We start from the raw sequence: 23,839 nt of genomic DNA on the forward strand, positions 1-23,839 counted from the left end.
TGATTGGTAACGGCTGTTACTTATGACTGTAAAGACTTTAACTTTAAAATTTTAGCTGTAGAGAATTTGGCTGTAAATGCTTTAACTGTAGAAACTTTAAAAACTTTAACTGTTAAAATTTGATTGGTAACAAATACTTTTAAATCGATAACGGTTACTTTTATTATTAAAATGATGATAATAATGAAAATAAAAATAATTATTATTGAAATGGATCTTAAAAGAAAGAGAATAAAATAAGGAAAATTAATTTATAAAAATAAAATTATGTAAAATATATATATAAACTTGTGGAGAGATTTTAAATATAATGAGAGGAAAAAAATAAAGTTTTTATATTTGTTTAATTTTAAAGCCTGAATTTGAGGCTTTAAAAAATCTGAGTAAACAACGAAGAGAAAAAGAAAAATGGCTTACAAAACTTTAAAAAAAATAAAAGTCAAAAAAGTCTGATTGGCAAATTATTGGCTGTTAAGTCTTTTATTTGTTTTAAAGTCTTAAAAGTCTCCTACCAATCAGGGCCGGAGTTACAATAGTAATTTATTGTGTTTGAATAAAATTGAGTGGTAGAATATGATTAATGCATAATTTATTTTATTTTCAGTTATAATTTTATTTTAATGTGTGAGTTAAATGTATTGTGTTTATTGGATCTTAAATATTGTTAAAAGCAATTAGAAAGCAAATAAAAAATAAAAAAAAATTAGAAAACATTAAATGAAAATCAACCAATAAGGAGAGACCAAACCTTACTTTTATATATATGATATATTGCTTTAAACTTTGAAATGAGAAATATATTATAAACAATAATTTTACATGAGAAATATATTAATTTAGCCAACCAAAATATGAATATAAGTTTAGCCAACCAAAATAAATAAAAAATATTAAAATTTAACCAAAAATAATTTCTCTTGAAAGATAATAAGTTAGTAGGAGGAATGAATTAATGTACAATTATTGGATAGGAGTTACATTTGAGTTAAATGGAGTTACATGTCTTTAATTATAAATAAATATTTTAATTTTTTATAACCTAAAATAAAAGGAATACCAAGTGGCTGAATCAAAATTCACATGATTTGGTTGTTTGTTGATATAAACTCAACACTTACACATAATATTTCAAAATAAAAAATATTACTTTTTAAGTGACAAACTAAATTAGTTTTCTTATAAAATTATATGAATTCTTCAATCTCAATAATTTTTAAAATCCCAAGGATAACTTATATTTTTTTGGTTTTCACTCATCAATTTAATTTATAGTGCTAGATTTCATACTAATGGTTTCATCTTTAGAGAATTTAGTGAAATGATATTTTTAAAATTATATTTTATTTTTATATTTAAGTTCCAGTTGAATATGTTTTGTTTTTTGGATCATTTTTTATTTTGATTAAAGACACAAAAAACCAATTGTTTAATTATGTTCTTTTTGTTTTCAAAAACCTCAAATCAAATATATATATATATATATATATTATATTGATATCTGCAGATTTAACAATTGAATCACAAAACAAAATAGTCTTTATAAATGGATAAATGGATAATTATATTGATCTTTAAATATTATATTGATCTTTATAAATTATTAAAAATGATACATGAATATGTGAGATAACCAGAGACATAATAGATAATTACATATGGATCATTTCAACTTTATGATCTTATTGTGTGGTGAATATTGTAAGGAAGTATGAAAATAATGACTTATAAGATGTTAATATAAAATAGAAAATGGAGATAAACATTTTAAAAGATTAAAATAAATATATAAGATATACATATCATACAAACTCTAAAACTAAGCTTTTACAATGATATTTGATTTGATTTTTTATAACCCATACAACAACAATAACAAAAAAAAATACAAAACAAAACAAAACAAAAAAAAAAAGAGATTTGAGAGTAGTGGAAGAAGATGAGAGAATGAAAGAGTGATAGACTAAGAGAATAAGATAATGAGTATTTATAGGAAGAGAAATGATGAAAAATTACATTTAGAAAAATGAGAGTTACAAGTCTAATTTATTGTTTTGTTTTAATACAATTGATTAATACAACTTAGTGGAGAAATAAAGTTAATGCATAATTTATAGGGAGAAGGTATAAAAATTTTAGTTTTATATTATGTGAGTTAAATGTAAAAACTAATTGTTTTAAATTTATGTTTTAATATAATTTTTTTTTTGTTAAAATTATATTGCCAAATGGACCAATAAGGAAAGACTGAAACTCTACTTTTATATATATTATTTTAGAACCAATGGACTTTCAACTTAAAATCAGAGTCAATGCATTAAGCCAACGATAAATTAAAAAAAAAAAAAATAGTAGACTTTGTCCATAAAAAATATATATATCTGTCAACTCAATAGGATATCCTAATTTTTGATGGTTTAAGTTTAGTTTATAAACACTAATGTGATCATGATATGCAATTAAGAATTGTAAGCACTTTTTAAGTAAGAGGACTTTGTCAGTAGTAGAGAGAAGACAAAAAAGCCTCTGTGAAGATCATCATAATCATGGGTTACCACAAACTTAAGCCAAGTACTCAAAAACGTGAAACCCACCTGCCAAGAATCCAAAATCAAGGCTACAAAAGAGAACCCCACCTGAGGGAGGCAGAGAGCAACACATGCCCTGTTCTTCGTCTCTCAGAAGTTGCTTTCGCTTAAAAACAAAGCAATAACACAAGATGAGAGCCACGGGACCACTAGTTACGTTTAATCAGAAGATTATGCGGCGTTGCAAGAACCTCCTGATCAGAATCACCAAGAGCTGTCCCAGACGCCATTACCGGCATTTGAAACTTGAGAAAGATTCTTCTTCTTCCTCATCATCATCATCATCATCTGGGAAGAAAGCCACAAAAGCGTTGGCTTCATTCTTCCTCTCTTTCCAGAAGCAGAAGCAGAAGAAGGAAAAGATGAAGCGACTTAACGAACTCAGGAGTTTCTCGGATGCCGTCAGTGAAAGGAAGACATCAAAAACTGAATCAAGAAAGAAAGTATTCCCATCTAATCTCACGCCGTCTTGGCTCTGTCAAGGTAAGACACATTCACAAGAGGTCACACAGGGTCATGATCCACCTAGAGACAGCACAAGCGCGTTCCTTCCATGACTCAAGAAGTCCAAAACAACTCGAGTATCATATGTATTGCTTTCAATTTGATTACATGAATGAATGTTGTAGTAGGATATCTCATTGTCGTGGTTTTTAACACTAAGACCCTAATCTAACTGCCTCAGGATGGATGTATTATGAGTGCAAATTATTAAATTCTTTGTAGGGTACGATTATAATAAGACTGAAGTGTGTGATTCAACAAATCTATCGGAAAAAACTTTGTATTAGAATCAGAAATGATGATAGTTCAAGAGTAACCACTACGAAACAACTTTCTCCAAACGGCAGAGAAGATAGACATCAAATAATTTTATACATCTATCCTACAAGCACGGACCAATGGCTTCATTCCCTAACCCCAACCCTGGGTGGAGGGTGGGGGATAAGTTAACACATCTCAACTCACCGGTTTCAACCAGGTGAATGTCCTTGGATCAGTTCTTGGCAACATCTCATTTCTCAACTGTATGATGACCTATAAAAAATCAGGGGAAAAGAATGCAAGATATGAAAAAGAAGATTCTCAAATGATTAAAGAAGAAAGCAAAACCAAAACAGATATACACAATTTATGCAGTAGCTAAGACAAACTGGGAACAAGATTTCCTAAGACCCCTTAAACGAATACAACCGTCACAGCCTAATAGTAGTGACCTTAGATTTTAAGCCACACACACACAGCATTACTTGGATCATAATTCCAATTAACCACAGCTAAAATTGGGCTTTTGACACAAAGCTTTCGTCAGTCATTTGCTAAACAATCACATTTGATATTAAACCTTTAATAATCAAATTGCTTATCATATACATCAAAGACTCATGATTCCTTTAAAATTGCACTCACGGGGCTCCCATCAAATTCACAAAATCAAGCTTCTTGCAGTACTCACAAAACCTAAAATGAATGGTGTTTTTTTTGTATAAATTATGAAGCTAAAAACCCAAACAATCGAGAAGCCTACATTTATAGATAAAAAAACGAACAGCATCAAGAAAGAAAAGCAGAGAATTAGGGAAACCCGAGGCAACGCAACCAAATTTGAGAACAGAACAAACAAATCAAAAAATAACTCTCTAGTAAATCTTACCATTTCCAAGGAATCTCTATACGAGCTTGAAAGAAGTGAAGCCATGGGCGTAAAACTATGCTAAATAGATCCAGTTTTGGCAAACTAGAAATTAGTCTTAAACCCTAAATAAGAGAGAGAGAGAGAGAGAGAGAGAGAGAGAGATTTAGAAAAGAGCTTAGGAGAAAGCGAAAGAACACAGATATCGATGAAAGAGTGATATAGAGAGAGAGAGAGAGACTTGTTGCCGTTACGCGAGTCCAAGGTGTCTCTTTTGTTTTTTTTTTTAAAAAAGATTCAAACTTCACTGTTTACTTCATCATTACTTTTTATTTTATTTTTAAAGATGTTCTAGAACATACTTTCCCGGTTACTATGTCCGATAATTCCGATTTCATCTCTATATAGTACACACACAGTGCATTTAAGTAGTATAGTTAATTAGAAAGAAACATATAAAAAAAATTAGTATAGTTTTTTTTTTTTTTTTGTTTACATAAGTAGTATTAAAAAGTTTGCCACTAGAGAAACGGAATAAAACCATTCACCAAAACGGACCTTTCACGTCATACAAAAGAGCCACGGGTCAATGTACTCTTCTTCTTCTTTCTTCTTAGCGTCCTCAGTTTCTTGCACTTTCCCTACAATGTTTTACAATTACTTTTCATTAAGAACACTGAACACCCCCAGAATTCATTCTAAAAGTTATAAATCTTAACGTTATCGGATATTTAAAAAAAAAAAAAAATTGCCTTTGGTTGCTTCGTCACCACGGTAGGGAGCATTCTTCTGACGAGAAAGCTTTTAGTCGAAATCTCTCTTTCTCTGTTTTTGTCTCTGTTTTATTCCAAACTAAACTTTATTATATATAAAACAATCATTAGAAAGAAAAGAAAAAAAAGAAACCCGCGCACTTAAATGGGCCTGATGGACCAAAACTGGGCTTTATACTAAAGAATAAATACCACGCTCTCTCTCCACCGTCCGTCTGTAACTGTGAACAAACTCGACGGAGCGAAGCGAACGGGAAAGTAACTAACTGATCGAGCGAACGAGTGAGCAAGAGAGAAAAAAAATGGTGGTGGTGGTGGTTGAAGATTCTTCAGTATCGACGATGATGGCTGCAGAGAACATTGATCCTAACACCCCGACGAACCCTATCCTCAAAGAGAAGCATGTTCCGGCGATTAAGGCTATCTCCTCCGCCAACGAGGACGGTCCGCCGAAGGAGAAATCGATTCTTTCCGGTGGGAACAACATCGCGTCGAAGAAATCAACCACCGTAATCCAGAAATCGCACTTGATCCAGAATTCTTGGGCATTTTGGTTCGATGCACCTTCGTCGAAATCGAATCAAGTCACATGGGGAAGCTCTTTGAGATCTTTGTATACATTCTCTTCTATAGAAGAGTTCTGGAGGTCAGATCTCTCTTTCTTGTTTATGAATTTTACGGGAGCAAATCTTAGCTAGAGGGAATTGGAATGGATTCATGGATTTGATTTGAGTAGAGGCGTTGCTTTCATTGATTTGCTCAAGTTTTGTATTGGAGAATGTTATCTGTAACAAGCTAGTTTGGTGTTTGTGTGCCTTATGTTATTCTATGTTAAGGAATCTTATATCTGTGTCATGGATGGATGAGTTTAAAAACTTGTTAACTTCTTGTATCAGTTGTATGTGATAAGTTTAAAGGGCTGTTGTTGATTACTTGATGCAGTCTTTACAATAACATTCATCCTCCAACCAAGTGGGTTCCAGGGGCCGATCTCTACTGCTTCAAACATAAGATTGATCCGAAATGGGAAGATCCTACCTGTGCTACTGGAGGCAAATGGACTATGATGTTCCCTAAAGCTACACTAGAATCCAATTGGCTTAACACGGTATTTCTAACGTTCAGGAGTTTATTGTACTAGTTTTTTCCTCTTGGCCATGCTGCTTGTTGTGATTCATCTTTTGATGTTTGTATATCCTTGTTTTAGTTACTTGCGTTAGTTGGTGAGCAATTTGACCACGGGGATGAGATTTGTGGGGCAGTTTTGAACTTCAGAGCAAGAGGGGACAAGATCTCTATATGGACAAAGAACGCTGCAGATGAGGATGCTCAGGTAATATATAAAAAAAAAAAAAAAAACGTGTTCTTGAGGAAACATATATAACATGTAGTTAGTGAACTTTCTTATTTTCCCAAGTTCCTAACCAAAAACTAGTAAGGAGACTACACGAGAAGAGAATCTAATCTCGTTCACACAATAACACATACATACATTGGCTTAGTTTTGTAGCAGTTGGCTTTCATCGTTTCAGTAAACTAGGGCCAGGATCTTGGTTTTGTTTAGGAAGGCTTTTTTGGGGGCACTGATATCTTATTGCGGTGTTTGTTGCAGCTAAGCATTGGAAAGCAGTGGAAGGAACTTCTTGGTTACAATGACACAATCGGATTTATAGTTCATGTATAATTTCTGCAACATCTTTGTGTTCTCCTAAAACTAAACTACAATCTCCCTGCAGCTGTTGTGACTTGTCCAATTTGTTTTTTTTTTTTTTTCAGGAGGATGCAAAAACTCTTGGTCGTGATGCTAAAGAACGATATACTTTATGAGATGCACAGTTTTACTTGTCAGTTGTCACAGCTTCGCCGGGGGGAAAAAGAGAAGACTTCAAATGGAAAGTCACTTATATGAGAATATGATCTCTAGTTGCTTCTGATCTTATCTTTACTGTATAAAAAATGCTCATTTTTAGTTGGTTAGTTCTCATTTTCAACCATCAGAGAACTGGTGAAACGGGTTTGTATTAAATGTACATGATTTTCTTAATTTTCTTAGTGCACTGCCGTAAACGGGACTGCTGTACTATAAAGGGTATAAAGGAAAAGGAAAGTTTCGATACTAATTTTTGTACGTTAATCATTTTATCACAATTACACATTTTCTAACTCATTGTTTTTGTGTTGTGTTATATAATTTGTGGTAAAATTATTCGATAGAGATTAGTGGAGTACAATTATAGAAATCTATATCTCATGATTTTACAATAACTTCCCTAAAATCATCAAAATCATATTAAAAACTCAAATCATTTAAAACCTCTACAAAATAATACTCTATAAATTAATAAACACTATAAATCAATAAATTTTCCTAGTTCCAAGTTGGGCCAATGTAAAAAATAATAAAATTTGATAAGATAATAAGATAATAATTTTTTTGAAATCACTATGTAAAATATGGTCCCAATAATATCATAAATTAATAATTATATATATATATATATATATGTACTGATATAATAAAGTAAGTTTCTCCTAAACCTCAGATTTATATTACAATTGTTATGTTGTATCTTCAACTATAATGATATAAAATATTCTATCACATTTCATAAAATAGCTAAAACATTTTAATGTTTTCAATTTCTAAATATACTTCATTTACATTTTAATAGTTTGATAGGCTATTAAAATATGACAATTGATATTCTTATTCATAAATTTGAATTAAGTGAATTTGTCTATAGTATTTGTAATTTATTTTCAATAATGGTTTCTAAATATTTCAAGTTCAATTCCAATACCATAAAAATTACAATATCGGAAATTCTAATCTTATTTTGCTAAAATTGTCTCAATTCATAATTTTTAAAAATTTAAACAATTAAAATATATCTATAAATTAATAATTATTAATTTACACTATAAAATAATAATTATTAATAATAATTTACACTATTAAGCCATTAGTGTTTGAAGCTTCGGTCGAGTTCCATAGTGGTGAAGAAACGGTGGTAACCCTGCGGTACGAGAGGTTATATGGCTATTGTCGCCGGTGTTTCAGCCTGTGCCATGATGTTTCCCGTTGCCCGTTATTTGGTAATACGGGGAAACAACAACAGGCAGGTGGGTCGGATCCTCGTCCTGAGGATAGGTTACAGAGTTACAAGGGAGCAGTTGCGGGTGGTTCTAGTTCTGGTTCTGGCTCAGGTATGCGAGGGGCTCATCCCCAGGGTCCTGCTGTAGGAGGAGAAAGGGGTGCTGGAGGTGGTCAGCGTGACAATCATCGCCACAAACAAGGTTTTGGACACAAGTCAAAACGGGGCCGTAGGGAATTTCAACCAAAGGAGCAAGCTCCACCACATGTCCCGATGACTGATACCATTGCATTGATTGCGGGTGAGGGTGTTGGTCCAACTCAGGGTACGGATGAGGGTGTAGGGATCTCCCTTTCAGCGACAGAGCAAAAGTTGATTGACGCTTTTGTGGTGTCTCCTACGGAGGAGGTTGCTGTTTCTTCTGATCAATCTCTGATTCAGGGGGCTCTTCCGCTGACTGTTGTGGTCCCTTCTGGTGAGAATAATCCGGTGTGCAAGAACCTCTTTCCTGCATCTGACACTCACAATGTTACTACTCGGGATATGGTTCAGGACCAGCAGGAGGATCTCTTTTCTGCTGCTTTGAGTGATTTGCTGGCTCAGGAGTTTCAGCTCCCTGATGCACAAGAGATCGGAGGTCTGGGTCCGATTATGGAGGAACATGGGGTCGCATCTGGGTTAGCCTCTGAGGAGGTTCAACCCATCGTTGATGAGGAGGTGACGTTTGTCACCAAGGACTCTGGTCTAGGGGAGTCCCAGGAGCAGGATCTTCATGACGATGAGGATACCCTCGCTAAGGAGGGTGACCATACGGCTTCGGAGCAGGGAATCAAGGCAAAGAATGGGGTTCTACCACCTCGGTCCAAATCAGTCAAGAACAAAGGGGTCCTTCCTGGTGCAAGCACTAAGAAGCGAAACCTTTATGCATTAGCTTCGCCGCGCAAAAGACTTGGTTCGTCGGTTTCGACGGTGGGAGGAGGAGTGCAAGGGAGTGCAGGTCCTACTCATGGAGGAAAACCTCCAACTAATCCTGGTAATTGATGTTAAGTGTCTGTTTGTGCTGGCAAGGAGAGGTGGGTCTAATTCATCTCATCTGTTATTGGTGTTTCTTCCACAAGAAGACTGTGTTCTGGCGTAGTCGGGTTTTTATCTCTCCTTTTCTTTCTCTTGGTTTCAATAATACTATAATGGGTGCCCCATTGGTTCACTTTTGTTTTTTGCTTCAGTTCCCTTTAAAAAGGGTTTTTTCGCAAATTCAGGCTCTGACCTGTTGTAACCTTTTCATAAGAACAATAATAAAACTATGCTGGTGTCTTTGTTCTTACTATGGGGTATTTTCCTGTTGGTCACAGCGTTTCTCTCAGTTTCGGACCACTGTTTTTGTCTTCGTGTGTTGGATATTTCATTGGGGATTTTTATTATGCCTATGGGATAATTTCAATCTGGACTGGGGTCTAAGGTATTGCATCAATATACCACAGCCTCTTAGTTTTTCTTTGGTTGTTTCTCGTTTTTGGAGTTTCACACTCGGACCAGGCTGGTGTTGTGGGCCTTGGGCCTTAGTGGATATTATTGGTGGTTTTCGGACTAAAGTGGTGTTCTTTACTTTGGTTATTTGTCCGTGGTCTGGACGGGTAGCATTATGTGGTCTTAACCACATTTTTTTGGGGGTTTAATTAATGAATATTATCAGTTGGAATTGTCAAGGCCTAGGTAACAAGGCAACAATCGGCAATCTGCGGGATCTATGGCATAAACATCGCCCGGATTTTTTGTTTTTGATGGAAACAAAACAGCCTCGTGTGGTTCTGGAAAAATATATAGGGCATTTTGGCTACACAGATTTAACCACAGTGGAACCTATTGGTTCAAGTGGGGGCTTGGCACTTTTTTACAGTCAAGCGGATTTTAATGTTACAATTTTATTTGAGTCTAATCGGTTAATCGACATTGAAGCGGTTTATAAAGGACGGGTCATTTATTTAACGTTCGTTTATGGTGATCCAGTCCCGAAGAACCGTGACATGGTGTGGGAGCGGTTATTGCGTATTGGTGTGTCTCGGTCCTCTCCATGGTTTACTGTTGGTGATTTCAATGAATTAACTGGTAATCATGAGAAACGAGGAGGCAAATTACGGCATCCGTCTTCATTTCTTCCTTTCAATGGAATGATCCAAGATTGTGGTTTTCTGGAATTTCCATTCCTAGGAGATTGCTTATCTTGGCGAGGTTGGCGGGATAAAAAGCCAATCCGGTGTCGGTTGGATAGAGCCCTCGGCAATGAAGATTGGCATGATCTATTTCCAGATACGGTACTCGAGTATTTACCTATGATTGCCTCTGATCATAAGCCCGTTGTGGTCAATATAGGGGCAAAAAGGCCACGGGGAAAAAGACGTTTTATGTTTGACCCACGGTGGATTGGGAAGGAAGGGTTGATGGAGGCAATCGAGGCAGGATGGGTTGGGGGGACTCCTCAGAGCTCACCCAATTTTTTAGATAAAATTGTAATTTGTAGACGGGCTATTTCTAGGTGGCGTAAGGACCACGTTCCTTTTGGTAGGGAAACAATTGAGGATCTAAAGTGCCAGTTGTCTGTCGCGCAGGCTGACGATGCAACTCCACTTTCGGTTATCGCTGATTTAAATGCTAGACTGTGGGAAGCCTATAAGGATGAGGAGGTGTATTGGTATTTGAAGAGTCGCAATAAATGGATGCAGATGGGCGACCAAAATTCAAAGTACTTTCACGCTCTGACCAAGCAAAGACGGGCCCGCAATCGGATCATTGGTCTTTATGATAAAAATGAGATTTGGTCTACGGAGGATGAGGACATCTGCAATATTGCAGTATCGTATTTTGCTGATCTGTTTACAACATTACATCCGACAAATTTTGATGAGGTCTTACGTGAGGTACACCCAGTGATTACAGCTGAGGCCAATGCTCAGTTAACAGCCCGGGTCACAGAATCAGAGGTCCGCGCGGCTTTATTTATGATGCATCCGGATAAGGCTCCGGGTCCAGATGGGATGACCGCTTTGTTTTACCAAAAAGCGTGGCAGATTGTTAAAGGAGACCTTGTCTCACTAGTTAATGGTTTTTTCGAGGAGGGGGTTTTTGATAGAGGTTTGAATACTACGCATATCTGTCTCATTCCGAAGGTGGCTAAGCCGACTCGGATGACGGAGCTGCGTCCAATTAGTTTGTGTAACGTGGGATATAAGATTATTTCTAAGATCATGTGTCAACGGCTAAAGAAGCTTTTACCGGACCTTATTTCAGAAACACAATCAGCTTTCGTCCCGGGAAGGCTCATTTCGGATAACATCCTGATTGCTCAGGAGATGTTTCACGGCTTACGGACTAATCCGTCTTGTAAAGGGAAATTTATGGCTATTAAGACAGATATGAGCAAGGCATATGACAGGGTGGAATGGGAGTTTATTGACAAATTACTTCACAAGATGGGGTTTGATGAGAAATGGATTAGATGGATTATGTTTTGTGTTAGTTCGGTGGAGTACAAAGTTCTTCTGAATGGTCAACCGAATGGTCTGATTATTCCGGAAAGGGGATTACGACAAGGAGATCCTTTATCTCCTTATTTATTTATTTTATGCACAGAGGTTTTAATTGCCAACATTCGGAAGGCGGAAGCAGAAAAATTAATTACAGGGATTAAGGTGGCCAACAAATGCCCCCCAATCACCCATCTCTTATTTGCGGATGACAGTCTTTTTTTCTGTAAGGTCGCCAAGGACCAATGTGAGGCCATCTTGAGGATTTTACGGAATTATGAGGCCGCCTCGGGTCAGCAAATTAATTTTGCGAAATCCTCCATCCAGTTTGGTCACACGGTTGCGGAACAGACAAAACTGGAGATTCAAGGGGTTCTAGGGATCACAGCTCAGGGTGGTATGGGATCGTACTTGGGGCTGCCCGAGAGTTTAGGGGGGTCGAAAACAAAAGTGTTTTCGTTTGTCCGGGAACGATTGCAGGGTCGAACGACGGGTTGGTCGGCGAGACTGCTCTCTAAAGGAGGGAAGGAGGTTATGATCAAATCGATTGCTACTGCGGTACCGACGTTTGTGATGTCTTGCTTTCGGCTACCGAAGACGATCACATCCAAATTGTCCAGTGCGGTGGCAAATTTTTGGTGGAGTTCGGATGGAAGGACGGGTGGTATGCACTGGCTTGCCTGGGAGAAGCTTTGTTGTAGTAAGCAACAGGGCGGCTTAGGGTTTCGGAATGTCGATGATTTTAATTCGGCTTTGCTGGCAAAACAATTATGGAGGCTTATTGAATATCCGGATTCTTTGTTTGCCAGGATTCTTAAGGGTCGGTACTATCGGAACTCGGATCCCATGGAACCGATTCGTTCCTACTCTCCTTCCTACGGGTGGAGGAGTATAATTTCAGCTCGCTCTCTGGTACAAAAAGGGCTTATTAAACGTGTTGGTTCGGGCGAGTCCATTTCAATATGGACTGACCCCTGGATACCAGCTCAATCCCCGAGACCAGCTCTTAGTAAGGGCCCTTTTAAGGACCCTTCTCTTAAAATCTCACACTTGATTGATTCTCGGACACGTTCATGGCGGATGGATGTGCTCTCGGACCACTTTGATCCTGGCGATGTTGCATTGATAGGTGCACTGCCCTTAGGAAGCTGCCCCAAGGATGATACTCTTGGTTGGCATTTTACGAAAAATGGGAGGTATACTGTTAAGTCTGGCTATCATGTGGCCCGTTTGACGAAAACAGGGCCTTTTAAGGCGGTTGGGGTCGGACCAGAGATTACTTCTCTTCTGGCTAGTGTTTGGAAGGTGCGTTGCCCACCAAAACTGCACCATTTTATGTGGCAGGTTTTGTCAGGGTGTATCCCGGTTTCACGAAATTTGCGGAAACGTGGCATTTCATGTGATTTGTCCTGCTCACGTTGTGGTGCAGAGGAGGAGACAGTAAATCATGTCTTGTTCCTTTGCCCCCCGGCACGTCAGGTGTGGGCATTATCCCAGGTACCGGTCGGTTCACAGTGTTTTCCGGTGGAGTCAGTTTTTGCAAATATGGATCATTTATTGGACCCCAATAGCCCGGGCTCTCATGTGTCCGCTTTCCCGTGGATTTTGTGGTATTTATGGAAGGCGCGTAATGCAAAGGTTTTCGAAAATATTACAGAACGCCCAGAGGAAACGGTCCGGATAGCTGAAGGTGAGGCTGTATCCTGGCATAAGGCTCAGGAGGGAGGTGAAGATGGGGTTAACTCTGACCAACCTACGGTAGCCGAATCCCGCCCACAGCGGCCCAACGGCTCTCTACCTTTGTTCTTTACAGGTTACCGATGTTTTGTGGATGGTTCTTGGAAATCCAATGATCGGTTCGCAGGAGCAGGGTGGTTCTGTATCCAGCCCCATGACCCAAGGCCAGGAAGGGGTGCTACTAATTTCCGGCAAAGTCTTTCCCCCTTACACGCTGAAGTGGAAGCTTTCATTTGGGCAATGCGCTGCATGATCGGACACGATTACTGTGATGTGGCTTTCTACTCGGACTGCGCTGACTTGGTGAAGATGGTGTCTTCACCGCACGACTGGCCGGCTTTCTCGACTTACCTACATGACATAAGGACGGACAGGGAGGAGTTCTCTTCCTTTTCCTTATCTTATATTTCCAGAGATGCAAATTCAAAAGCGGATCTTCTTGCACGCTATGCGCGCACTTCTCCGCAAAGTGTTCTGTATGTAAACAAGTTCCCTACGCATTGGCTCGTTTGAGCTAATCTATTGTTGTCAAAAAAAGATAAATTAATATTTCTATAAATTAATAAAATATCTTGGTCTCAACATTATTAATTTATAGAGTTTTTACTGTACTGCTCTAGCTACCAACTTATCACTATAAATAAACCTTAGTTACACAAACGAACAATCACACTTTCAATCAAAAAATATTTCTAATATTCTCTGCCAAAAAAAGACAAAAAAAAAAAACTTGTACTTTTAAAGAAAATGGAGGACAAAAGAATGGCCATGTTAGTGGTGATGATGTTGGTGATGGGGAACATGTTGATCGAGACAGAGGCTGTTTTGTCTTTCCCAGTATGTTACGCAGGTTGTCTTGCGGGGTGTGGTGTTTTATCCTTCGGTTTTAAAAAATTACTATGTCCTATTATGTGTATCAAGGACTGTAAACGTCGTACACTTTCTGTTAAGGCAAAATCAAAAACTGATTATTACTGCAACCTCGGATGTGCTACCGATCGTTGTGCTTCATCCTCATCAATCGACGACAAAGGTAAGTTTTTTTTTTTTTCTTCAGTTCTTTATAAAGGTCGTCTTAGTTTTCAGTTTACAATACTAATATTATGGTTTGTTGTTTTATATATGGGGCATGCAGATCATGTGCAGAAAGTTTCAGTATGCGTGGATTCATGTTCAGAGACGTGCAGCACGTGCTCCCACAAGAACTAAAAACCGCGCTTTTGATTTTTCTTCTATATTATGGAAATTACTGTCTAAATTATAAACCAGTAGTATAGTATGTACCGATTAATAAAACCATCCACATCCAAAGTAAAGAGACTTCAATAATAAAGAAAAGGATGTTTTTTAATAATAATATTGCATACACTACTCTACACTTACAGACGCGCGTTTAATATTTTATGTATGCATCTGATTATTGTGTTCAACAGATATACACGACCACCCTCTTTTTTTTTTTTTTTTTTTAACATAGAGTGCGTGAACGTATACTAAAACACATTCATGATCATGTACGTGTGGCGAACCCATAATTTTTGTTTACCGGCCGGAGTCAAAATTGTTTTTACTCGTATCATATAAATTATTACATTATAATATTTAAAAACATTAAACTAAATAAAAGGTAATTTAGATTTTTCATAATAACTTAAAAATGTATACAAATCACGACAAATGCTGTGATTTTTAAAAGAACAAAAACAAAAAGAAGAAGACTAAATTCAAAACATATTGAAGATGTAACAAAGGTAAAAGTCACTAGCAATTTCTTATTAGGTCTTCCAATCTGTAATTAACACCTAATTTTTATTATAATAATATTTACTCTCTTAGCAAAGGGAAAAACAATGACTGACATACGTATAAGGGACGAATCGAGCCCTGGTTAAACGGTGATAACGCTAACAGATTTACCATCTGTGCATTAAGACGTATTGGAACATGAATCCGGGGTCAGCTGATCACCGTTTTCCCGCCACAAGTAATAAGTATGTGTACTGTTGTACATACATAAACATACTATATGTTAACATATATACTCGATCAGCATTATTAATTCCCTAATTAATTAAATAGAGATCTCCAAATCCTAAACAAAGCAATCTATAAATAAGTTCACTTATTGGGTCCAGTATAAACATATATACTCGATCATCATTATCAATTATATAGAGATCTCCAAATCCTAAACAAAAGCAATTAATCTGGATATGATTAGAGATTACGGCCTAATTTGTGGCTCAATATGGAGATGATAGTACTAATACATATAATTACACAATCACTAAGGGGGTGTATTGAAACTATGATTTTGGAGAATTTCATGGGATTTAGGAAATTTGGAATTTTGATAGATTTTAGGGAAGTTGATATGATTTATAGGAGAATTCTTTCAAATCCCACCTAAAACCATGAGATTTGGATTTCTGTATTTTTAACTAAACAAATCCTCTCAAATCCTTCAGAATCCCTAAAACTTATTAAAATCCAAATCCACAAACTGTTTTGAATAACAATGGATTTTAAAGTAGATTTTTAAATCATCAGTCCAATAACAGTAGATTTCAAGAGACTTTTTAAAATACATGATTGAATAGCATAGGATTTGTATCTTTTATACAAATCACATAAAATGTCAAGTTGAATACACCCCCCTAATTCACTATATAAACAGACCATGTTAACACAACCAGCAAAAAATGGAAAACCCTAGCCGCGTGGGGATTGCGATTTCCGGAGATGAGAATGAGAGTATAGAGGATGATGGTCGGCCGCCGGGGGGTGGGCCAGATGGGTCGTTGCTATGGGTTGATAAGGTTCGCGAGAGTGGGCGTGGTGGGATTCTGGTACCGGAGAAGGCTTTGGCGGACGATTTTGTGAAATCTAGGATGAGTGTGGAATTCCCGAGTGGTGAAGAGGGAGAGGTGGTGGTCACGATTGGGCAGGATGTCTTGGATGTGATGAATGGGCTATATCGGAGTTGTATGATCGTGAAGGTCTTAGGTCGGAGTATCACGATTGCAGCACTGAGTCGACGGCTGAAGGAGTTGTGGAAGCCGACGGGGGAATGACTGTTTTGGATCTCCCAAGGCAGTTTTTTATGATTCGATTTGATTCTGAGGAGGATTATATGACAGCAGTGACTGGGGGACCGTGGCGAGTGATGGGGAGTATCTTGATGGTCCAAGCATGGGACCCAGGTTTTGATCCATTGCGCGACGAGATTGTCACGACTCCGGTCTGGGTGCGGATATCAAATTTGCCGATTAATTTCTACCATAGGCAAATTGTGTTGGGGATAGCAGAGGGTTTAGGCAGGCCACTCCGAGTGGATTTAACAACCATGAGAGTGGAAAGGGCGAGATTTGCTAGAGTGTGTATAGAGGTGAATCTGAAAAAACCTCTGAAAGGTATGGTTATGGTGAATGGAGCGAGGTATTTTGTTTCTTATGAGGGTTTGAACACTATTTGCTCAGGGTGTGGGGTGTTTGGGCACCTGGTGGCGGCCTGTCCTCGGAGGGTTGTAGCCCAGGTTGCTCAAAACGCGGTACAATTGAGTGCAATGAGTCCCGTTAGGGTGGAACAGGACAAGGATGGGTTCACACAGGTGCGAGGGCGGGGTGCGGGTTCTGATGGATTGGTGTTTTCTGCGGGGGGATCTAGAGAGAAGGGAGAGACTGGGAGATTGGAGAGGAGTATGGGGGAGGTGAATGCGATCTGGTGGTGTCGAACAGATTTAGGGGCTTGGTAGAGGAGGGTCGGAGTCATGAGGTTGGTGGTTCTCGTGATGATAATAAAGAGAATGAAGATACCCAAAACATTCCAAATGATGGGAATGGCAGGTCTGGGAAGGAGCTTGTGGAGAGAGGGGGAATGGAGAGGGTTCATTCTCGTGTGGGCGACTCAGAACGACGGTCTGGGGGGAATAATGGCTGGAAAGGGACGGGTGTTAGAAATAAAGGAGGGAAAGGAACTGTATCTACGCGCGGGCTAGTGTTTGGGCCTATGGGAGCGGATGTTGGTGGTTTCTCGTCGGGGAAACGACTTCGGGTAGATAGTGAGGATGTGGGGCGTGAAGGGGGTGCTTTCACAGGTCCACGACCTGATGCTTCGAGTTTGTTGAAGGATGGACGGAGGGAATTGGGAGGAGATAACTTGGTGGCTGATGTTACGTCAATGGAGCTCGTGCTGCAGGAGAGACCATCAGAGGGTGGGGGTGCGAGTGGGGATCAATAACACGTTTCCCCGGTTATTCTACAGAGTTTATTGATAGTGATCATGAATTGCATGCTTTGGAATTGCCGGGGGGCGAATAAACCCAATTTTCGAAGGTCAATGAGGTATATGTTGAAGAAGTTTGATACAGATGTTTTAGCTTTGTTTGAAACACATGCGGCGGGGGATAGAGCTAGCAGGATTTGTCAACGTCTGGGGTATGAGAATTCGTATCGGGTTGATGCGTTGGACAGAGTGGTGGTCTATGGCTACTGTGGCGAGAGAGTGTAGGCAGAGTGGAGGTGTTAGCATCAACTGATCAGTTTATCCATGCTCAGATACAGAAAGAGGAGGAGACGGTGAATTTGGTGGTTGTTTATGCTGCGCCAACAGTGAGCAGGCGTAGTGGACTGTGGGAGAAACTAAGTGGAGTGATCAGGGGTGTGGTTGGTCCGTTGATCATTGGGGGCGATTTTAACACTATTTTGCGGTTAGATGAAAGAACATGGGGCAATGGTAGGTTGTCAGCAGACTCTCTTGCCTTTGGACAATGGATCAGTGATCTAGCGTTGATCGATATGGGGTTCAAAGGAAATCAGTTTACTTGGAAGCGAGGAAAGGCAGCGAGTAACTTCGTGGCTAAGAGGTTGGATCGCGTGTTGTGTTGTGCACACGCACGCTTGAGATGGCAGGAGGCAGTTGTTTCTCACCTTCCGTTTTTCTCATCGGACCATGTGCTGTTGTATGTTCAATTGAATCTGCAGCGTCTGGTGGATCCGCGACGTCGACCCTTTCGTTTTGAGGCGGCTTGGGTTAATCATGAAGGTTTTAAGGAGTTGGTCAGGACATCTTGGAGCTCTGCTTTGTCCACGCCAGCAGCTCTGGATGCGTTGAAGTGGAGGTTGAAAAAGTGGAATAGAGAAGTGTTTGGACATATTAACACTCGAAAGGAGGGTTTGGTGAGGGAACTCAAAGAGATACAGGATCTATTGGCTGTAGTCCAAACGGATGAGTTGATCTGTAAGGAGGAGCAACTGCTGAAGGACTTTGAAACGTTACTGGAACAGGAGGAGACTTTGTGGTTTCAAAAATCCCGCGAGAAACATATTGAGTTAGGTGACAGGAATACGGCTTTTTTTCACCTATCAACAGTGATTCGCAGAAAGAGGAATAAGATTGAAATGTTGAAGGATGATGAGGATAGGTGGGTGTCTCATAAAGGGGAGTTGGAGTCAATGGCGGTTGCCTACTATAAACGGCTCTACTCTTTACAGGATGTGAGTGAGGTCTGGGAAAGCTTATCCACTGTGGGGTTGACAAGCTTAACTGATGCGGAGAAGACCGCCTTGATGCGGCCATTCACGGGTGAGGAAGTGGTGGGGACGGTGAAATGCATGGGGAGTTTTAAAGCTCCTGGTCCGGATGGGTTCCAACCAGTGTTTTACCAGAAATGTTGGGAGACTGTTGGGAGTTCGGTGACTAAGTTTGTTTTAGACTTTTTTGAATCGGGTGTATTGCCAGAATCGACAAATGATGCCTTGTTGGTTTTAATAGCGAAGGTGGCTAAGCCAGAGCGCATTACACAGTTCAGACCGGTGAGCTTGTGTAATGTCCTGTTCAAGATCATAACGAAGATGATGGTTCTTAGGCTGAAAACGGTGATTTCGAAACTCATTGGGCCGGCTCAGTCTAGTTTTATCCCGGGTAGACTGAGTGTTGATAACATCGTGGTGGTACATGAGGTAGTTCACTCTATGCGACGGAAGAAAGGTCGGAAGGGTTGGATGTTGTTAAAGCTGGACTTGGAGAAGGCGTATGATCGGGTACGGTGGGATTTCCTGGAGGAGACTCTAGTCGCTGCAGGGTTGCCTGCAAATTGGGTTACGCGGATCATGGCGGGAGTTACTGAACCATCCATGAGCCTGTTGTGGAATGGTGAGCGAACAGATTCTTTCACAGCAGCTCGAGGTTTGAGGCAAGGCGACCCGCTCTCGCCTTATCTATTTGTTCTGTGCTTGGAACGATTGTGTCATCAGATTGAAGCTGCGGTGGGCCGAGGGGATTGGAAGCCAATAGCAGTGTCACGTGGAGGACCAAAATTGTCTCATGTTTGCTTTGCGGATGACTTGATATTATTTGCAGAAGCATCAGTTGCACAAGTGAGGCTGATCCGAGGGGTGTTGGAGAGCTTTTGTTTGGCTTCGGGTCAGAAGGTTAGCCTGGAGAAGTCAAAGATTTATTTTTCTAATAATGTCAGTAGGGAGATGGAGCAGCTGATAAGTGCTGAGAGTGGCATTGGTTCGACGAGGGAGTTAGGCAAGTACTTGGGGATGCCAATTCTACAGAAAAGGATCAATAAGGATACCTTTGGGGAGATTTTGGAAAGAGTTTCTGCAAGATTATCGGGCTGGAAGAGTCGCTCGCTGAGCCTCGCAGGGCGTTTAACATTGACAAAGTCGGTTCTTTCGTCGCTACCGGTCCACCTCATGGGGGCAATTCTGTTACCAGAGTTTACTTCGCAGAGCCTGGATAAACTGTCCAGAGCGTTTGTTTGGGGGAGTACAGCTGAGAAGAAGCGACAACACTTGCTGGCGTGGAAGCGAGTGTGTGTACCGAAGCAAGAGGGGGGTTTGGGTCTGCGACCTACAAGAGATATGAATAGGGCATTGATTGCTAAGGTGGGATGGAGATTATTACATGAGAAGGACAGCCTCTGGGCTCGTGTTTTAACTAGTAAATACAAAGTCAGGGATGTGCATGACCAATCATGGCTGGTATCTAATGGTCGATGGTCGTCGACTTGGAGGAGCATTTGTGTGGGCTTTAGGGAGGTTATATCCAAAGGGATAGGCTGGGTTTCCGGGGATGGGAAGATAATCCGGTTTTGGTCAGATCGTTGGTTACTACCAGAACCGCTTTCAGGTCATGTTACGGCGGATCTATCTGATACTGAGAGGAGGATGGTGGTAGAGGAGTATTGGATTGGGGGAGTGGGTTGGGATATTCCGAGGCTGAGTCAGCTCCTTCCCCTGAATGTTCTTCAGCGGCTATATTCAGTTGTAATTAGTGGAGTTGCAGGGTTTCAGGATGCGTTATCTTGGCAGGGCACTCCGAATGGAGAGTTTACAGTGCGTTCGGCTTACTCTCTATTGACACGGAGTGATGAGGCCCGTCCGAGTATGGCGAATTTCTTTGCATGTGTGTGGGGAGTGGTGGCTCCAGAGAGGGTGCGAGTGTTTCTATGGCAGGTCAGTCATCAAGTAATCATGACCAATGTGGAGCGAGTGAGACGGCATATGGGGGACAGTGTAGTGTGCAAAGTGTGTTCTGGAGCGGAGGAATCGATACTACATGTCCTGAGGGACTGTCCTGCCATTTCTGGGATTTGGAGGCGGTTGGTCCCTCAGCGAAAGCAGCCTGAGTTCTTCGATCAGTCACTGCTACCTTGGCTGTTTAGAAACCTGCGGGTTGGTTTGAATTCACGTAATGGTCATTGGTCTACTTTATTTAGTATGACAGTCTGGTGGGCTTGGAAGTGGAGATGTAGTGACGTGTTTGGAGAGAGAAGGACTTGTAGGGACATGTTGAAGTTTGTGAAGGATATGGCGGAGGAGGTGCATAGAGCACACTCTCTGTCGGTGAATACTACGGGTGGGAGGGTCGGGGTAGAACAACTGGTTAAGTGGGTATGTCCGAATGTTGGTTGGGTGAAGCTTACAACAGATGGAGCCTCTCGGGGGAATCCAGGGTTGGCTGCTGCAGGCGGCGCGATCCGGGATCGAGAGGGGGCGTGGTTGGGAGGATTTGCGATTAACATAGGGGTCTGTACGGCTCCCTTAGCGGAGCTGTGGGGTGTGTACTATGGGCTACACCTAGCTTGGGGAAGGGGATTTCGTCGGGTGGAATTGGAGGTGGATTCGTTGTTGGTGGTTGGATTGTTAAAGTCAGGGATCAGCTCTGCTCATCCGCTGTCTTTCCTGGTACGATTGTGCCAAAGCTTTGTTTCAAGGGACTGGCTAGTCCGGATTAATCACGTGTATAGGGAAGCTAACCGCCTAGCGGATGGGTTAGCGAACTATGCGTTTTCTTTACAGTTAGGTTTCCATTCTTTTAATTCTTGTCCTGATGTGGTCTGTGAGATCCTAAGGGAAGACGCCGTGGGGACTGTTGTCTCACGAGCTGTTCGTTTGTAATTTTATAGTTCATTAATAAATTCATGGGAGACTTTGTCTCCTGTGCACGACCAAAAAAAATGTTAACACAACCAGCATTCACAACTTACAAAACAACACTTTCATTACTTAAAAAAAAAAAAATGTTGTATCATCTAGCTAGAGAGAAAAGAAATGGAAGGCAAAAGAGTGGCAATGTTGGTTGTTGTAACAATAGTCATGATGATAGGGAACCTTCTAACTCAAACAGAGGCTGTCCCATTTGAGCGATGTTATCCGATTTGTCTTATGGAGTGTAAAGCTGGATCAAAGTTTCCAGCATTTTTGAAGTGTCCATTTAAGTGTGTGAAAACCTGTCTTCTACCACCATCTCTTTTTTTCCAAAAAAGTTCATGATTCTGAATATTTCTGCAAACTTGGTTGTGCATCTCATTGTGTTTCTCATTCTTCCCTCCAAAATCCGAGTAAGTATTTTTTTACTTCTGTTATACTTTGTTTTATACCCTCTTAAGTCATAACAGTGTTCAGGAATGGATGTTACATAAGCATAAGTATAATACAATTTTATGCTTTTTTCCCCTTCATTTGTCTTATTCTTCAAATGGATAACAATATATGTAGTTGGAATTTTGATATTATGTATTTTAATTGACGTTATGTTTAATGGTTTTGGTTGGTGTTTGTATGTTATGGACAGATGTGAAACGAGTATCAGCTTGTGTGGAATCATGCTCAAACAAGTGTACCAAGAAATGTGAGAAGTGATATTAGTATTATTCTCCGATCATTCATGTCTAAATAAAAATATATGAACCATTTGTTTGTATCTATTCATTATTTAAATCTAAAGTTTTTTTCTTTCAATTCTATATATTTGTGTTACAAAAAAAAATTTTAATTGATATAAAAGGAAAACAAAATTAGAGAAAAGAAAAATCAATTGATACCAACTGCAGGATCAAACAAAAGCTGAATTGGAGGAAATCTAATTGATATATTAGGAAAACAAAAGCAAATGAGTAGACTATACGAAATGAGAATCTAATCCCTGTATCGTTCATACAATATAACACATACATACATACATTAGCTTAATTTTGTAGCATTTTTAATTAAAAAGTTCTCATTTTCAACCATGAGAACTGGTGAAACTGGTTTGTATCAAATGTACATGATTTCTTAACTTTTTAAGTGGTATAACGAAAAAAGGAAAGTTTTCGTACGTGAATATTTTCTAAAATATTATTTGGAACTTAATTGTTGGGTTTTTGATATTTTCGTACGTGCAAATGTATATTTTCTTTCGTGTGAAAAAAGTCATTTAACTATGCATATAAAAACCAATCTTTCATTTGATTTTCAGAGTAGACGAGCCGTGAGAAAACAAAAGCGGATTAAGAGACAAGATTGAAGAAAGAAGAAGTCGAAGAAACTGATGCGAGAACTTACTCTCAACTTTAATGGCAGAAGACGCTAGAGATAAACAGCAAGAAGCTGAGTGAAGAAGCGATGAAACAGAATCAGAGTCGATCCGTTGAAGAACCAAAGGTAAACAAGAAACCAAACAAGAACTTCCTCATGCTATTTGCAGTGGATTATTTTGATGAAACCAGAGTCGATACGTGTTCGTCAGGAGAATGAAGACTTGGTATTTGAAACAAACGAAATAGGTCGGATGGACCAGAGTCGAGTTCCATTGAAAAAACGAAGGTATCTGCAACAACAGATACTGAGCCTTGAAACAGAGTCGACAGGGGAGAGAGTCTTTAGAGAATCTGCAACAACAGGGATTACAGGTAAGAAACACTGAAACAAGACCTGATTGATGAATCATAGTTGAGAATAGAAGATAGCTAACTATATGTTTTCTTTCTGTAACTTGTCATTTGATATTTTGTTTCGGTTCGCAGGAGATGCCAGATAATCAAAACGTAGATGCTCATGATCAACAAAATATGAAGGACCTCGGGTTTAAAAGAAAGGACGGAGATGGAGTTTAAGAGGAAACCGAGTTACCAGACCACTAAAAAGAACTTTCAGATGATTTCTTTGGACGCAAGAAATTGACTTAGGTTATGCTTTCTTTTTTTTTTTTTTTTTTTTTT

At 39.5% G+C, this 23,839-nt stretch overlaps 5 protein-coding genes and 1 pseudogene across 5 annotated transcripts; all 6 read left to right on the top strand.

Moving 5' to 3' along the window:
* On the top strand, nt 2,595-3,618 carry LOC104757292. Its single transcript, XM_010480022.2, has one exon. It carries the CDS (start codon nt 2,717-2,719, stop codon nt 3,140-3,142), a length of 426 nt encoding a protein of 141 aa, XP_010478324.1. The 5' UTR covers nt 2,595-2,716; the 3' UTR covers nt 3,143-3,618.
* LOC109129833 (eukaryotic translation initiation factor 4E-3-like) lies at nt 5,211-7,109 on the top strand. Its single transcript, XM_019238715.1, has 5 exons — nt 5,211-5,637; nt 5,934-6,099; nt 6,199-6,324; nt 6,604-6,669; nt 6,768-7,109. Exons 1-5 carry the CDS (start codon nt 5,294-5,296, stop codon nt 6,816-6,818), a joined length of 753 nt encoding a protein of 250 aa, XP_019094260.1. The 5' UTR covers nt 5,211-5,293; the 3' UTR covers nt 6,819-7,109.
* On the top strand, nt 9,868-13,857 carry LOC109129897. Its single transcript, XM_019238926.1, has one exon. It carries the CDS (start codon nt 9,868-9,870, stop codon nt 13,855-13,857), a length of 3,990 nt encoding a protein of 1,329 aa, XP_019094471.1.
* Nucleotides 14,068-14,669, top strand: LOC109129834 (thionin-like protein 1). The gene is made up of 2 exons (XM_019238718.1): nt 14,068-14,377; nt 14,480-14,669. The coding sequence occupies exons 1-2, from the start codon at nt 14,092-14,094 to the stop codon at nt 14,551-14,553; spliced, it is 360 nt and encodes a 119-aa protein (XP_019094263.1). The 5' UTR covers nt 14,068-14,091; the 3' UTR covers nt 14,554-14,669.
* Nucleotides 16,047-21,755, top strand: LOC109129898. The gene is made up of 5 exons (XM_019238928.1): nt 16,047-16,257; nt 16,344-16,757; nt 16,824-16,954; nt 17,011-17,532; nt 17,817-21,755. The coding sequence occupies exons 1-5, from the start codon at nt 16,047-16,049 to the stop codon at nt 21,753-21,755; spliced, it is 5,217 nt and encodes a 1,738-aa protein (XP_019094473.1).
* On the top strand, nt 21,817-22,499 carry LOC104757294 (annotated as a pseudogene).

Source organism: Camelina sativa, chromosome 17 (assembly GCF_000633955.1).
Source record: "Camelina sativa cultivar DH55 chromosome 17, Cs, whole genome shotgun sequence".
In the NCBI taxonomy this organism is placed as follows: domain Eukaryota; kingdom Viridiplantae; phylum Streptophyta; class Magnoliopsida; order Brassicales; family Brassicaceae; genus Camelina; species Camelina sativa.